Genomic DNA, 17,862 nt, shown 5'->3' on the forward strand with positions numbered 1-17,862 from the left:
AGCAAAGTTACAGACACTCACTCAGAAGTAAAGGAGACTCATCTATGAGCAAAGTTACAGACACTCACTCAGAAGTAAAGGAGACTCATCTCTGAGCAAAGTTACAGACACTCACTCAGAAGTAAAGGAGACTCATCTCTGAGCAAAGGTACAGACACTCACTCAGAAGTAAAGGAGACTCATCTCTGAGCAAAGGTACAGACACTCACTCAGAAGTAAAGGAAACTCATCTCTGAGCAAAGTTACGGACACTCACTCAGAAGTAAAGGAGACTCATCTCTGAGCAAAGGTACAGACACTCACTCAGAAGTAAAGGAGACTCATCTCTGAGCAAAGTTACAGACACTCACTCAGAATTAAAGGAAACTCATCTCTGAGCAAAGTTACGGACACTCACTCAGAAGTGAAAGGAGACTCAACTATGAGCAAAGTTACAGACACTCACTCAAAATTAAAGGAGACTCATCTCTGAGCAAAGTTACAGACACTCACTCAGAAGTAAAAGGAAACTCATCTCTGAGCAAAGTTACGGACACTCACTCAGAAGTAACGGAGACTCATCTCTGAGCAAAGTTACAGACACTCACTCAGAAGTAAAGGAGACTCATCTCTGAGCAAAGTTACAGACACTCACTCAGAAGTAAAGGAGACTCATCTATGAGCAAAGTTACAGACACTCACTCAGAAGTAAAGGAGACTCATCTCTGAGCAAAGTTACAGACACTCACTCAGAAGTAAAGGAGACTCATCTCTGAGCAAAGGTACAGACACTCACTCAGAAGTAAAGGAGACTCATCTCTGAGCAAAGGTACAGACACTCACTCAGAAGTAAAGGAAACTCATCTCTGAGCAAAGTTACGAAAAATCACTCAGAAGTAACGGAATTCAGGGCAAAGGCAAAGTTGGGTGAAACGCCCAAACTGGTACATTGGAATATGGTGGTGCATTACGCGCACTCACTCAGCCGCCGGGCATTCGGAGTTGTCCAAAATGTTAAAATTTTTATCAAAATATAAAGATGGGAGCGTATACATCTATCTACAAAGCCTCGTTGGCTTTAGAATCGCATTAATATCAATGGAAAGTTAATAATTCCTCAAATCACAATGGAATAACTTTAGGGTACTGGAGTATTATGTACCTAGCTAAACTACAAGTACTTTCTCCAGTGGCGTAGCAAGACTCTCGTGCCCCCCATTTTGGTTACTTTAATTTTTTTCATACATGCTTCCTTTTCTGCGTTTCTGTGCGCCACTGAGAGATTTTGCTTTGGACATCATTCTGACAGCCTTCGTAATTTTGCCAGTGCGATCAAACCACAAGACGCCGAAAATCGACGACCTGGCATTGTTACGTAACAAAACGATTGGGGCAGAACTAACATCAACATTATAAGATGTGCATTACTGGTTTTGCACTGCGGCTTAAATTTCTAAATTCTAACCGCTTGGGCGGGGGTGGATGCTACGCCACTGACTTCCCAACGGGCCGGATTTGGCCCGCGGGTCGCAGTTTGTCAGAGTTAGATTATAGTCTAACTTTTTCAGACAAAAGTTATAGTCTAATCACAATAATACGCAATACCCTATCCGTCGCCTAAATCCAGCCCTTGGTGGCACATTGAAATTATGAGTATGCCGGCTAAATTATGCTGAATTTTAATTATAGTTGGTAATTAGGGTTAGGCCATAATTTTATTCCGATTTTCGATTTTTTAGTTATTTTATGAGTTCGGGGACTGTTTGTGTTAGCCAAGTAAATATACCTCTGCCCATAGGTTCCAGTCCCTTTACACAACTTAAAATGTAAAGTAGGCGAACAAAAGTAGTTACCTCCATATTGGTACACACAATTCTGGAGCGCCGTTATTAAATCGTTATTTGTAATACCATAGGGTTGCCCTACCGTCCGGAAAATTCCGGACAGGGTTAAACTTTGCGTCCGGGATGAATTTAAAAAATGCTCAAATAATAAAGAACATTGTTATTTCGTACCGTGCGCATATTTTTACTACGAGGTCATGAACTGTCCGGAATTTCTCTTTTTCAAATATGGTGATCCTATAACAGGGGTGCACAACACGAGGCACGCGTGCCAAATATGGCACGCCTTACGCTCAAACGTGGCACGCGAACGGTTTTGTAAAAAAAAAAAATTTTTGATATACATTAAAATATCACGTTTATATCAAAATCAGCAGTTTTTTTTTCAGGACATTGAATTGTTTCAATAAAAAGATATTCGTTACTATGTATTGTTATTGCAATTTGTTTGTTTTACGGGAGTTTATTTGCAATACCACGATTGTGAGTGGCACGCGACAAGATTATTTAAAAAAAAATTTGCACGTATCCTCATTCGAGTGGTGCACCCCTGCTCTATAATCCCAAAGCTGTCAGTTTTCAATGCGCGCTGAACACGGTTGTAAGGGAGGGTAGGGCCGAGCATTTTTGAAACCTTGGTCTTTCGAAATCGAGAAGATATTTTATTTTCGAAACGGAATTTGGTTCCTACCAGTTTGTCACAAAAGAATAAACTTAGCATCATTGTTACGCATAGTAGTTGATGCATAATAGCATACAGTTTGAAAACCCATGTAGCATACAACTACCGAAACGGCGAATCAGGGTGTCGCACGATAAATGAAACCACAAAATTGCTAATAAGATTGATTTTCACCCTGTGTATTTAAATAAACCTTAAAATCTAGCTAAAGGCCCCAAATTTTCCGTGCTCAATTTATATTATACGAGCTCGCCGAAAATGTTAACATTTTTAACGTCTTTTGTATTAGTAATAAATGGTAATCGAATGAATGGGTTTCATTTAATTTGGGACACTATTAATTTGCTGCTTACGTTCAGTCTATATGTCCAGATCGAGCATGGCAATCGGGCCTGCCAACCCAAGCGAGATAAAGTTCTAAAACTAAGATCGCAAAGCCTTTTTTTTTTTTTTTCAGAGTCATTCAAGCAAAAAGTATTTTATACAATATGCTTGACTGGGCGACAAATATTTTGTACAAAGCCGTCGTCACTAAAGCAAAAAATATAAGATTCAAAAAAACGCGCCCGCCACGTTTTAAAATAGAAAATTAGTAATTATTCATTTAAGGTTAGCAATGATTTGAAAAATCGGATTTCCAGCGCAATCTGCTTTTCCAACCTTGACCGGATAATTATGTTGTTATATGTTTTATAACTTATACCGATCCTAAGCCACCGATCCTAATAACCAGTATAATAAATCAAAACTTTCTACATCTTTTCACGACCCAACAAGATTCCTTTTGCGACCCATAGTTTGGGAACCGCTGCTATATGGTATTACGAGACTGATTAAAACCAAATGTTCCATTTCATGCATTTGTTATCATTAGGGGGTGGGTTAGAAGAGGCCCCCATCTCTTCAGATATGTTATTAAAACCCTATTTAGACAAAATGCTCCATTTGAAGCCCCCATTACAAGTTTAATTATGCGTAGGCGTGGCGGTTCAAGGAAAGTCCCCTCCCAATTATTACTGTATGGCTATATGTTATTACATGGCTGTTTAAACCAGTTCATGCCTTGTTATAATTCCAATAAGGGTGGGGGTAGCAAGTTTGGGAAGCGAAACACCCCCCAATACCTAGGTCATCGTTGAGTTTGAAACTTGTTCAAAAGTTGTTTTCTCTCTTAATAAGTCCCAACCCACTGCTTCTATGTAGAAATCAGCCATGTGCTTATAACCTCCACGGTTCTTTTCGCCATTCATCAATTCGAATTAAAAAAATTCCTATATATATAAACATACAACATACATACAATATTTACAAATAAATAATTATACAAATTATAACAAGTAATCAATCTTAAATATTTATGCTCGTAGATAAAACAAATTCAATAACAGTTTCATTAACGTCCATGTTACTAAGCACTTCTTCAAAAGTCAGTTCCAATATAAGTTTTCTGGCTTTGCGGATGACTGGAATTCTATAATGATTATATTGCCAATGTAGGAGGTAGTGGGCTACGGTCGCAGGTAAAATACACTGTGTTCGCAATGACAGCCAATTTCATGTAACTAATATTCTTATTTTTAGCATTTGCGCGGGTGATTTTTGCGAGGGTTTTGTATAAAAAATCCGACATAACTTATAAATGTCGAAGCGTCTCGCTGACGCGGACTTGAATAATTCCGTTCAATATTAATTGTAATCTGTCTTCACACTTAAGGCGTGAAACTCACCATAAAAGATAGGGTAACTCGATCTCTTCAATTAAAGCGGAACTCGAAATGTATTTAGAGCAGACATGGGCAAAGTTCGGCCCGCGGGCCAAATCCAGCCCGCCAGGTAATTCAATCTGGCCCGCCTGATGCTGCCACAACCAAACTGTAACCAAATTTTAATGTTTTAGTTAAAAATAGAAAATACGAATACACACGTATTTGCATACATACGAATTGTCGAAAAACGCCATAATGCTACGAAAAATATTTTCCTGGTTTGGGGAAAATCCCAGGTTTGTCCATGGGATGGGACAGTCCCAGGTTTGGGGATAATCCCAGGTTTGTCCATGGAAATGGGATGGGACAGTCCCAGGTTTAAGAAAAGGCTTGTCCATGGGAATCCCACGTGAAACGGCCCATGAGATGGGACAGCACACATTTGTATTTTCCATGAGACACGCAATTTTTGAGACACCCATTCTTGTATAAGATTAATAATTTTCTGAATGGGCAAAAAAAGTAGGAGTGCCATAATGATTCTGAATTGAACCGAATCATGTAGAATAGAATATAGATCATCTATATAGGACCATAAAAAGCCAGGACAGTCCGAGTACCGTTGTCCGCGTATGTTGTTGTTGGTATTTTTCTTGTTGTTTTGAAAAAATCGCTTTTCTCCACTGGACTAATCTATTTGAAATTTTCAGTGGTTGAAGATTGTATTTTTTGCTAGACAGCTATTCATTTAAAAAAAATTGTGACTCTAAAGCAGGGGTCACCAAACTACGGCCCGCGGGCCGGATCCGGCCCGCGACGTCATTTTATCCGGCCCGCGGCGTCATTTTATCCGCTCCGCAATAACACGCAAAAATGGCTAAATTTTTTTCCAAGGAAGATTTTCACGAGCATCGTCGTCCTTGTTTATTTCGTAACATTGGCCAATCGGCAAGATGCAGAAAAGTGACGTAATAATAGGCCTTTCCGCTTCCGCTCAGACACTTTTGTCATCCTGACAGATTTTCAGTCGTGGTTGTAAACAAAACTTCGTTTTTGCGACTTTGAATGCTACCAGTACGTAACGTTTTCTGCGATACACTTGTGCACTCGTGGCGCTTGCTTTCGACGAAACTGTTTGTTTTTCGTGCTAAAATAAACGTCGAATGTGCATTTTGTGCTAACAGTACTGTAATCCCTCGCGTACTGCTCCAATTTCAAAAGCCACACTAACTTTTGTAGTACTTTAATGCGGATATTCATGTAGGTATGTTACAAAAAAATTGAAGTTCATCCGATTTAAATAAAAACTGCTCCAATGGAAAGATCTGAGTAAAAATAGAAAACAATACCAAGTTTGGAATAAACGGTCAAGAAATAACGGAGATATCGGAATTTTAGTACCGCCCGACAGCCAATTTTTTCCATAATGATTGTATTACTTTTTTGATAAGAACTGACCTAAATATGGAAAAATAACACATATCAATCACTAATCTTTCGATGTGCGTCACATCTATGGTATATTGAGACTATTTCAAGATTTTATTCTGGCATCGGTCATTGACACCGCCGAAAGATCGTCGCAAATAAACGCTGGAGTTGTGCATGATAGTTTGACAGTGGTTCATTGTGGGTAATAATTAACGATGTTCTGATTGTACGAACTTCATAAAAATTGGTAAGTATCAAGTTAGACAAGAAATACACACGTCCATATAAATTTTATTGGTGTCCATAGACAATATCATTAATTTGCACTACGTATAACCGGAGCGTAATTTTTAAAAGCGTCGAATGTTGGGAAATTTATGCGCTAATGAAAAAATTCAAATACCAGATAATAGTTGTTTATTTTTTCTAAATTATGTCAAAATTTCATAGAAATCCAAGCTCAGGCAGTCGTCTTTATGAGCGGTATTTCAACACGGCGTAACGGTACTTAGCAGACGTGATGCGTTCATTTTTTGCCGCGGATTTTGTAACATTTCTAATTCATGACAGCAACGTTTTGATAACAGCTAAACTCAGGATAGTTGTCTAGATATAGAAATCTTGTTAATTTTTTTTCCTAGGATGTTCTCGATCTATATTCTGCGATATTCCCAACATTTGTGAATTTATTGTATTGCATTAACAAAAATATTTATCCGGCCCGTTTCAACACAATTTGAGTCATACCCGGCCCGCGGTCAAAAAAGTTTGGTGACCCCTGCTCTAAAGCTTCATGGGCTTCGCTTTTGTGTGCGATGACGTCATCAATAATTGCGCACCCTGTGCGGTTCCGCAATCGCGTTGCAAATTGCTGTACCGGTAGTCTTCTGTGATATATTGCATACCCGTAATACTTTGGGTCTTCGTGTCCGTAGAATTTGCATCGCTCTCTTTTTCATTGATCAAACCTATATTTCATCATAATCGATAACTGTCGTATGCAGCCACCTTTGCGTAGCAACTAACCTGAAACATCTAGTCAATCATATATATCTGTCCCGCCGGTACTAGCATGATGCTTCAAATCAGCTGCCCGTCCAAAACTGCTGCTACTTATTTATCCAAGTCAGAGCTTTCCAAACTTTCAAGTTCGCGACCCCTTCTAATATATTTAAATTTTCCGCGACCCCTGTTTATTCGGTATTGTCATGCAAGCGCGCCGCTTCTCTGATTCTATGTATTTCATGTATATCGTTTGATTAATGTTTTGCACCAGTTACAACAATTGTGTTTCGAATCAAAAGTCCGATATCTGCAAGGTATCTTCATCGGAATTATGAGGTGATAATTGATCATCATCCGGTGCTATTGCATCACAAATACGTATATCAGAATTTTTGTAGTCCATCTTCTTTTTTGACAAATATGTATGAATTGTTGGATTTTGGTGGCGAAAGTCACAATTTTCTAAAATTTCAGAATCAGAAATAGTCATTCCGTTGATAATAACTACTTGGCATTTTGCTGGGATTTTATAGAGCCGGAAAATTTCTTCTTTCACGTCCAAACCAGTCCAGCTGAGTTTGACTCTAAACGTTACTGTTACTGTTTTTGATTCACAAAAAACGCTTTGTACAACTAATTTACATTCAATAAATCCGTTAGGCGTAATATCAATTATTAATCTAATAATATCCGTAATATCTGTAATATCAATCCTTTCGTTTTTTGCTTGAATAAATGCATGTAACAATATTTTCGTGACATTTCTGTCGGGTTTTTCCGGGTCTAAACTCAAAATTTCTTCCGAAATTTGATCTCTCTTGACTACAATTTATTTCAATTAGTACATTAAAAATTGATTTTGAATTACGCAGGTAGTAAGCTCTAAACTTTCGTGTTAAAAATGCTGTGGTATTCGGAAGGAAATTCGGATCTCGAACATCCGAGCCGAGCGTTTATATTGCATTATATAATTGAATTACATCAGCTGTCTGGATGCCGTTGTTCGTTTTGTAGATGAAAAACAACAGGTATCATACGGTAGTACGACTAAAAATTGTGCGGCGCGCTCACTCAGCGGTGACTGATAAAGTGGCCCGCGGCAGCATATGGGTTCGTCACCCCTGATCCAAGTCAACATAGAATACACTGTTGAAATGTCTTAAGTTTATTGATATTACAGATATAGAAAATAAGTCGCATAAGCATTTCAAATACAGGTAATTGTCGCATGGCTATAGCACAGAATTGAGCATTAGTTACAGTTTAGTGGACTTAGAAATTATACAGAACAGAAGACGTGACAGAAATAAAAAAAAAGTTAGTAAATTTTACTCAATAAACCATACAATAAAACACAGTAATAATACAGTTATTACAAAAATATGGCTTTTGGCAATAGTAGAAATTGAAATAGTTTTCTTAACAAGGCGTCGGAGTCCGTCAGTTTTCTGGTATTTGGGGCGAGGTATGAGTTCTGAGACCGAATCATAATAAGTTTTGCTATTTCTTAAAGTGGAGTGTAGATTCCTTGGAGATAGGAAAGCCGATAAAAACGTTCTTCAGAGTGTCTCAAACTTAAGTCTCGAGGCCAAGTCAAAATGGGTCCGAATAAGTTTTGGACTTTTTAAAGTCCTCAGTTCTGGTGAAATTGGACAATTGGCTAATTCCACGGGTCAGAAGTATAGTCAGGTTTCGGAATTGTTTTTGTTTGGGCTTTCCGATAACTAGGGTTTTTCATTCAAATCTAGAGACAGGAAAGCCGATAAGATGGCTTAGTTTACTTTCTACGTTTTCTGCCCCTGTTTCTCTTTTTTGACTTCACCTTAGAGCTTGTAGGCAGTGGGGGAAGAATCCCGCTAACGTAACCGCTATCGCCTTTAGAAGTCATCTTCCGTTCGTCAGATATTTGCAAGGTGTCTTCATCGGAATTATGAGGTGATAATTGATCATCACCCGGTGCTATTGCGTCACAAATACGTATATCCGAATTTTTGTAGTCTATCTTCTTTTTCATCAAAAATGTATAAATTGTTTGGTTTTTGGGGTGAAAATCACAATTTTGTAGAGTTTCAGAATCAGAGATATTTATTCCGTTGATAATTAAGACTTGGTATTTTGTCGGGATTTCATAAAGCCGAGAAATCTCTTCTTTCACGTCCAGACCAGTCCAGCTGAGTTTGATTCTGAACGTTACTGGTTTTGATTCATTAAAAACGCTTTGTACAATTATTTTACATTCAATAAATCCGTGAGGCGTATCTGTAATGTCAATCCTCTCGTTTTTTGCTTGAATTAAAGCCTTTAACAACATTTTCGTTACATTTCTGTCGACTTTTTCCGGGTCTAAAATCAAAATTTCTTCTGAAATTTGATCTCTCCTGACGGTGTCCAGTGCCCATGTTGCCATTTATTGCTTTACTAAAGGTCGCGTTTCCACTGCGAACTAGCATAAGATACATTATGAAGCCTAGGAATGAAAAATTGTGAGTGAATTTTTAAATTTAAATAAATTTTTCAACGATTTCCTTGATATAACTCAAGTACTTCTCATTCGAAGCCTATCAAAATCACTACCCGTGACTCTCGCACCAAAATTTAAAAAAAAATCGATTCTATAAAAATCAACTCAAATCAACATTACTCCAAAAATTACTGTGCTGAATTTTTCCCAAATATATAGGACTTAGCCTGGATTTAAAAAACGATTTTAATATAAGCCTCTCCTTGAAATAAGACCTAGTCAAAAACGCAAATTTTTTTTGACTCAGTCGATAGTAAGAAATCTTTCCTACTCGTTTTAAAGGATTGCCTTTTCGGAGAAACACGGTATTACGGGGAGTCCAGTAGATTTGAGGAAAAAAACGAAAATTAATATTCTTCAATATAAATGATTTTTTTTCTACATTATATTACCTTTCAAGCATGACACAATTTTAGTAATTTTGCTTCGTCAGCCTGTTGTATCAGAGCATATTAAAATGGTAAGAACCTAGGAACCTGAAAATTTATCACCTAAAAATCATCTAGTTGTGAATATAAGAAAGAAACTACGAATATCTTATTTAGCGCACATAATATAATATATATATATACTCTTTGAAAACACGAAAATTCATCTTCAAAAGTCACACCTAGCTATGTTTTGAAAATACAAACCTTTTAAAATTGACTACTATCTGACATAACAAGACATGAACTCTGAAAACTCGTAACTGGAAATTCTCACTTTACTATATTCCTACATTGTTTCTGCCAGTCAATGTTTCTCCATTGTTCAGCGCAGCTGTTCACGAAACATGCGAATACCGCCAACGAGGTTACCTCGCTGCTATTCACGATAGTTCTCTTCAAATGACTTCCTGTTCCACATACACAAAGACTGAGAAAATGGCTATGGCGCAATCTGTTCAATATTTATTTAGTATTATTCCGATATTACATTTAGTACTATTACAATATTACGCCACACGTACAAAAGTCTCGTATGCTAAATGCCCGACAAGCAATTTAAGAGTATTCCCCAGAAACTGAAGATAATTTATTGTTTCAGTCTTATGATTCATCGACACACAAAGAGAATATAGCTGAGCGCAAACATGCGAACGCGCACAAAAGTCTCGCACGAATAAATGCCCGACGACCAATTTAAGGGGATTCCCCCTGGTATGAAAGAGAGAGAGAGAAAAGGCGGCCTAAGTTGAGCTAGTAAAAAACCAACGCAGCGTGATAGAACACAAACAGTCTCTAAAAGCTTGCGTTACCGGTCGGACCTCAACATAAGAATTGCGTGGCGGTCAATGTAAAATCATGTTGACAGCGGTATGGTTTTTATGTTTTTCAAAGCGGTATTTAGTATGTTCAAGTCTATGTGTCTGCTTATGTCGAGCCTTGTTCGGAGCTCAAAAGTAAGTGAAATTTAACGGCTTTGGCCAATATAAAGCACACACGTACAGTTCACTAGATATGGGGTATATATGTATATAGAACGAACAACAGCTCTTCTAGAAGATATTTTCACGAGAAGAGAGAGGTGAACTAGGCGGCACAGTGGTTTAGCGTAGTAGAAACATGTTACAACCTCAGCCTTTGCGTAACAAAAGCGGAGTTAATAGCGAGAGGAACGATAATATGTGTCCTGTACGTGTTAAGCTGACATAAGCAAAAAATGGGTAATTCGATCTCGCCTGCCCGATGCTGCCACTACCAAACTGAAACCAAATTTTATGAATTTAGCTAAAATAGCTCAAGGAATTTGTTGAGATTGCATTAAATTTAGTTTGGGCATGAGGCTTATTGTTTTCCACTTTTGTAACGCTGTAATTATTATTCATATCTTTTAATGTCACACTTACATGGCCCGCCAGTCCGGGTGGGCAAAATTTTTTTCCCTTGGTCCAAAAACCTTGCCACCCCTGATGTAAAGAATCACTTTGAACATAAAATTCCAAGATAAACTGTAATTTATAGGAAGGAAATGAAGCATCACCGTTTCGGAGAAAATGAAAGTTTTTTAGAACGCATAGCGGTCAGTCAGTCATTAGTTTATTCAATCACAAATCGAAAGTACACATCGGACAAACATATTTAATAAAGACAAAAAATTGCATTTCAGTGTGAAGGAAGATGCGGTAGACCAGTGGTGGTTATCATAGGCGTAGCCAGGGGGGGGGGGACAGAGGGGCCATGGCCCCCCCCCCCAAAATTTTCAAGAATTCCATTCCTAATCCACCAGTTTTGTGGCATCTTGTCTCGTCAAGCGTGTACACCGCAATACAGATCATTATGACGCTACTAGCAACCACCGTTGAGGCTGAGCGGTCTTTCTCATGCATGAAACGGGTAAAGACATGGCTGCGCTTATCAATGACGTCCAATCGCCTTTCTGATTTGTGTGTGCTTCACTGTCACCGTGAAATGGTCACCGAGGAGAAAATTAATCGAGTTGTGTCGAGCATAGTTGGCGGGAAGCGAAGGAAGGACTTTTAATTGGGGCGATGTATTTTACTTATTCAAATTGCGTTGTTAATATTTGTTGTTTCAAATAAAAAATTGTTTATTAATGGATTTTGCAGTCACAAAAATCCAGCTGAGTAATTGAATCAGTTTGCTTGGTGACCAACTGTTGTTGTTCTGCGCTTGAAGAACGGGCGCTTGAAGAACGGTGTTTTAAACCCAATATAATTTCTAAAATTTTCAAATTTGGCCCCCCCCAAAATTTTGGGCTGGCTACGCCACTGGTGGTTATCATACAGCGTCGCTTATGAGGGAGTGATTCTTACATTAATCCTACTGAGAACGAAGTCAAACATAAGATACTAACAACAGCTGGACTTTAAGACACATTTAAGCGACCCGATATCCCGGTGTCACTCTAGTTAAGGAAGCGACTCCGGGCACCACATGCAGCTCCACTTATGAGGGAGTTAGTCTGACATTAAATCATACTGAAAAAGAAGTCAAACATAAAATACTAACAAAAGTCGGACTTTCATACGCATCTAATCGACCCGATATCATTCTAGTTAACGGGAAAAGACGACTCCAGACACGACAGTCTGGGGTAACATGGCAACACATATCATTGAATAACCGACCAAGAGGGCTATAAAGCACGTAAGCCATGTAATAGACTATAATAGGTGATATACTCCACCAAACCCCCAACCTTGAATACGGAAAATTGCTAAATTGGTGCAGTAGTGCAGAAATGTGTTTTTTATTTTTACAGTAGCAACAACAATTAAGTAAAAATTGAAAGCATATTATCCCCTCAGCTCGATAAAGGGTACTCCCGAGGTGTGCGTACCGGATTAAGGTTAGGGCATAATTTTATTCCGATTTTCCTTATTTTAGTTCTATTACGAGTTCGGGGACTGTCTGTGTTAGCCAACTGAATATCCCCCTGCCCATAGGTTTCAGTCCCTTTGCACAATTTGATGTAAAGTAGGCGAACAAAATTAGTTACCTCCATATTGTTACACACACTTCTGGAGCGCCCGATAAAGTTCACAGTTACTCATACAAAAATTTTTTGTTCTTATGCGTGGATATGAAAAAATTAAATTAAAAGTAAATATGCAACGAAACACACAACTCAATCATTGGGATAAGTACATTGGTTAATTATATACGTATACAATTTACATGAACTGAGGAAGACATTGGCTCATCATGTGATCAAGCCGTCTTATAGGATTCCGTCTCTCTCTTGGATAAATATGAGGAAACCGTAAATACCAGTCAAAATTTCAGTTATTAGTTCAATTCAGACGTTAATCGATATTTTCGTATCTTTTTTGAATCCATAGCACACAGCTATATGCATCCCCAATAAGTGGCTGAAGTAGTCAGACAGAAAAGCAATTTTGCCTCAACGGCTTTCCTCTAATCGTGGACAACGTTCCCTCTAAGAGCTTGCTTAGTTGCGCGGAATAGAAGGCCATGTGAGCTCCAAAAAAAAGGTCTGCGCGGAATAGAAAAGAACACAACATTTTATTACCTTTGCAGTGCGCGGCAGAATGAAAGTACTGCGCGGGGATTCTCGGCCAGCTTAGAGGGTAAGTTGCTCGTGGAGAAATGTAATAAAAACCATTATATTCAATCAAATTCGATTATTATTTTAATTTTTTTCTGCTTCCTACTGATCACAAACTCATCATTTCTTCCATTTTGTTTCATCGACTTTCCTCTCCCCTTCAGTGAATACAAGGAGACTGTGAATCTCTATCGAAGTTTCAATTATAAGTCTATATTATTAACGCTTCTGCTACTGATCGCAAACACATTTATTTTTTTTTGTTTCCTTCAATTTAGAACAACCAGCGTCTCACTGGCGAATAGAAATTATTCAGCGCCTCCTATTTCTCTGGCTTCGTTTTTTCCCTCCCCGTCGTTTGCTTGATCCTGATGAGCTGGTAGAAGGTGTGTCCGCAGTATTATCACTGCTACCGTCAGTATCTGCATCCATGGGGTCATATACTCTCGCTGGAACTGTTTCTCTAGGATTGCCGCCTGGGATTGTAATTGGAAAAGTGAGTGGATATAGATATTTGATAAAAACATTCCTAATACAGTCTAAATTTGATATACTCGAAATAATTAATTCTTGAATTTATAATAGTTTTATTTAAAATTGGAGGTAACGATATTGGCGCCGTTACGCATCTCAGATCCAAAGAACTTGTCAATCAGATCAGCATAGGATTACGTGAACCACCATACGACGACGAGGAGTACAGCAATCTTGTCGCACATAACTATCCCCGCATAGGACTCGAACCTGTGAATCCAAACAGGGTAATCAGAGGTACAGTGACGAGCGTGTTTACTAACGCTTACAGCACGATGCGCCATATTGCCGAACAGTTCACTCAGGATGTAATGAATTCAGAGAGCTTCATACAGAAAAATAGCAGAAACTTCACAAACAAATGTCTAGATATAGCCGTGACTTCTTGTATATGGCCTTTGTTTGAGTATCCCTCTACCTTGCCAAGAGTCTTAGTCATACCACCTCCTTACATAATAATTTAAAATAAGTATGTTGCTTGTCTTGATCCTTGTTCAGAGTGTTGATAAAGACATGGATATCTGCATATTTGTGGCAGCTCGTCTAGTACAGGGGTGGGAAAAACATTTGGCCCATGGTCAGAACCGGCCTAGCCTTGCGGCTCATGTGATTGCGACATAAAAAGTTACATTTTAGGAACAATATTTACAGTGTTAGAAAAGCAAAAGTGGAAAATAATAAGCCTCCCGCCAAAATCGCAATCTCAACCAATTCCATGAGATACTTTTTAGCTAAAACATCAAAATTAGGTTTTAGTTTGGTTATGGCAGTATCAGATGGGTCAGCTTGAATTACCCAACGAACCGGTTTTTGCCTGCGGGCCGCAGTTTGCTCATGTCAGGTATGGAGACTTTTCAGTGCAAAAAATAAGAAATACGGCACAATAAATAAGAATCACTTACCAACGGCTCCATCCGCCATATCAACATTCTCTCTCGGGGATATAACATCACTTATTCTGATATTCGATTCCGCATAATTTACTTTCTTCTTGGTGAGAAAGACATAAACGATTTGCCCCGTCGGTTGAAAATCAAACGCTTCGAGGGTCTGTTCATCCGAGACGGCTCGTCCGTTAATAATAAGATTCTGATATTGAGCGGGAATTTCATATAACCTTTGGACTTCCTGTTTAGTTTCCCGACCCGTCCATATTATCTTCACGCGGAATTTATATTTGTCCGAAGCTCTGAACGCACTTTCTATAATAATCCAGCAATAAATAAATCCATCAAAAATCTCGTCCAGCACACTGTTCGTCCCTGATTTTATATCCAATAATTGTCCGTATACTTTTTCTATTATAGCCCTGTCATTCCGATTTGGATGTAATCTTTTTAAATTTTCTAAAACGTTTTTTTCTTCGGGATCGGCCCAAGGAGTTCCTTCATTCCCAGAAAATGTACCCGCCATTATTGAGAGGAATACAAATGCATATGGAAGCGAGCATCAACTACTAACTACTTACCCGAACAACTACTTAATCCTATAAATTACATTTAGATTTAATATTCTGTAAGTAAGAAGTTGAATTTGATGAATACTCCAAAAAAACAGGGTTCAATGGATATTTGCCAACTTTGCTCAGAGACGAGTTTTCTTTACTGCTAGTGAGTAGTGAGAGTTCCCACTTTGGTTTCGTACAGCAAGAATTACGTGACACAGGGCGCCCCGGGTCCCCCTTTCCTTGCCCGATATCTTCCTATAGCGCCACCTAGATCCGGGTAGAGTCAACCGTTGGTGAGGTTTCGATTTTTTTTTTTCTAGATTGACACTCGACCTGGGGATCTCTCGTGTCGCGCATCTGAACTGCAACAGCAAGCTTCTGCCTCAAACTGAGTTAAGTTATTCTGCTGTATTATCGCTATCTTTATATTGTTTTATCGTTGCCGTTTTAGAGACCTGGAAGCATACAGTTAGGAAGCGCAGTTTCGACACGCGCGGAGTCATAAAGAAATACTACCACGCATTCTACATTGGCACTTAAAACAATATGATGATACGGAAGGAAGTAAATATCAGTTGGCAACGTATGCATGCAAATCTGATACTGTAACGATACAGCCATTCGAGCTGGCCTAGGGTGTTCAACTACAATGCTTTGTATTAAAAAACACCAAATAGTCGTTTTGATTCTTGCTTACAAGTCGGTGCATACAGATTCACTACCAGAGTGGTTGCTAACTTTTTGATACATTCCCTCAAACATAAGGATAGATACTGTGCTTTTCACAACCCATTGTTACTTGTAGCGCATGATTTCCACCAGGTATATTCAAGTCGAAGATAAATGACGCACAACCTGTACATAGCAAAACGATGTAATTTGCCGGCGTTTCGAATTTCTATTCGGAAAATCTTCACCAGGGCGTGATATGGAAAGCACATTATCTATGATACGATAATGATTGTGCTTTATTTATCTCCGCCATTTTTTTACTAGTACTATTTCCCTGAAACAAGGTCGTTGTTCCAAATCATTTTCTATATGATTATTTTCGATGACATATTTTCTCTCGCTCAAGTGTTCGAGTGATCGTACAACATCATATCTACCTGTCCTCTCCGACTCGAAGTAACGATAACTACTAACATAAACACATTCAAAACAGTAAGTGGTACTACTACAGCGTGAGGTTTCTTGCCATTAAGTTGTCGGTACTTCTGCACCATGTGTACCAGGTTAGGGTTAGGCCATAATTTTATTCCGATTTTCCTTATTTTAGTTCTATTACGAGTTCGAGGACTGTCTGTGTTAGCCAAGTGAATATACCCCCTGTCCATAGGTTTCAGTTCCTTTACATTTACACAGCTTGATGTAGAAGTAGGCGAACAAGATTAGTTACCTCCATATTGGTTACACACACTTCTGAGTGTATGGTGGACACGCACATGTAACGGTAGACACACCATAGTAACACCCTGAAAGAATTTAGTAATAATCGACAAAAGAAACACTTGACGGACACGTCGGAACGTGAAAACAACACGTGCTTGAACGAATTTAACTCTACATTTTTGACACAAAAATTCAAGGGATTTTCCATGCTATAACGATCGGCCGAGAGTCTTGACAAAGATGTATTGAGTGCAGATCTTGCCCTAACCTAAAAATCAAACCAGTTGACAGCCCTCTACAATGGAAGCCATATAAATGATGATTGGGATCATATATCCATTACCATGCCACATAATGATTTCTGGCTTAAAACACGCGATATTTACAACGAACATTTCATCGCGTTTACAATCTATATTGCTATGCATAAAAAATGAAAAGCAAATACGCTATCATAAAATTTACATGTATCATAAAAAAGGAATTTCGGGGCATAAAGCATGGATATATATCTTACTAACGGACAAACTGTGATAAAATAAATATTAAAAAGTCAATAATACAGAATTTATCAGGCGAGTCTGCCTAGCCTTGAAACAAGGTCAAGTTGACGGGAAAAGTAAATCTATTACATAATTTTTTTTATCATCCTTATTTCTCGGTGTTTCGTGAGGCGACCAAAAAGCGTTCCGCGACAAAAAAAAGTTCAAGAAACGCTGGCCTAAAACAAAGTCTTAAGCCTAAGCGGGATAAGTATTGATTGGAGAGTTAAATCCAATGTGTTTAACACTGAAACGTACGTCTACAGGTCTGAGCTATTTTCAGGTATAACTCACACTACTCTACTCTCACACTACTCTGCGAGTTTTATCCTATACGCAAGACTCGTAAATTAATGCTGTCTGAATCGTAACCTGATATTTAACCTAATTATTTGATCATTGCTCAGCGCTCTTCTTTACAATTCAATTTGCGTGACGGACAGCGAGAAAAATCTCTGCGCTGGGGAAATAAAGTTATTAAGCGATTAAATTATATCTTTTGTTATAGAATACGTCCTCGTAACGAGTTGAAGCATTTGAACACCCAGCGTTATATCATAGTCCTGGTGCACAAAACTAAGCCAGTTATCAGTACCATTGAATAATAATAATAATAACGACATGTATTTATAATAGATATTGGTGCAATAGGCATCTAGTTTATGAAGGAATCCGAGACGATTGAGGGCAATCTTATTCGCACCGGTGGAGGACAAAAAAAACTTTTTACTTAACTGGCTGAACTAACCAAGCTTCACAACTGCA

At 38.4% G+C, this 17,862-nt stretch overlaps 1 protein-coding gene across 1 annotated transcript; it reads right to left on the reverse strand.

The window, feature by feature from the left end:
• Positions 1-12,339: 12,339 nt before the first annotated feature.
• On the reverse strand, positions 12,340-15,239 carry LOC120340857 (uncharacterized). The gene is made up of 2 exons (XM_039409242.2): positions 14,619-15,239; positions 12,340-13,658 (listed from the first exon to the last, which is right to left on the reverse strand). The coding sequence occupies exons 1-2, from the start codon at positions 15,127-15,129 to the stop codon at positions 13,495-13,497; spliced, it is 675 nt and encodes a 224-aa protein (XP_039265176.2). The 5' UTR covers positions 15,130-15,239; the 3' UTR covers positions 12,340-13,494.
• Between the last annotated feature and the right edge of the window lie 2,623 nt (positions 15,240-17,862).

Source organism: Styela clava, chromosome 14 (genome assembly GCF_964204865.1).
Source record: "Styela clava chromosome 14, kaStyClav1.hap1.2, whole genome shotgun sequence".
NCBI lineage: Eukaryota > Metazoa > Chordata > Ascidiacea > Stolidobranchia > Styelidae > Styela > Styela clava.

Bases quoted from the DNA above. Each gene is read 5' to 3' on its own strand.
- LOC120340857 (XM_039409242.2), bottom strand. From the start codon at position 15,129: ATGGCGGGTACATTTTCTGGGAATGAAGGAACTCCTTGGGCCGATCCC. The intron at 13,659-14,618 runs GTAAGTGATTCT...TTACAATCCCAG, and splicing joins TATGGCGGATGGAGCCGTTG to GCGGCAATCCTAGAGAAACA.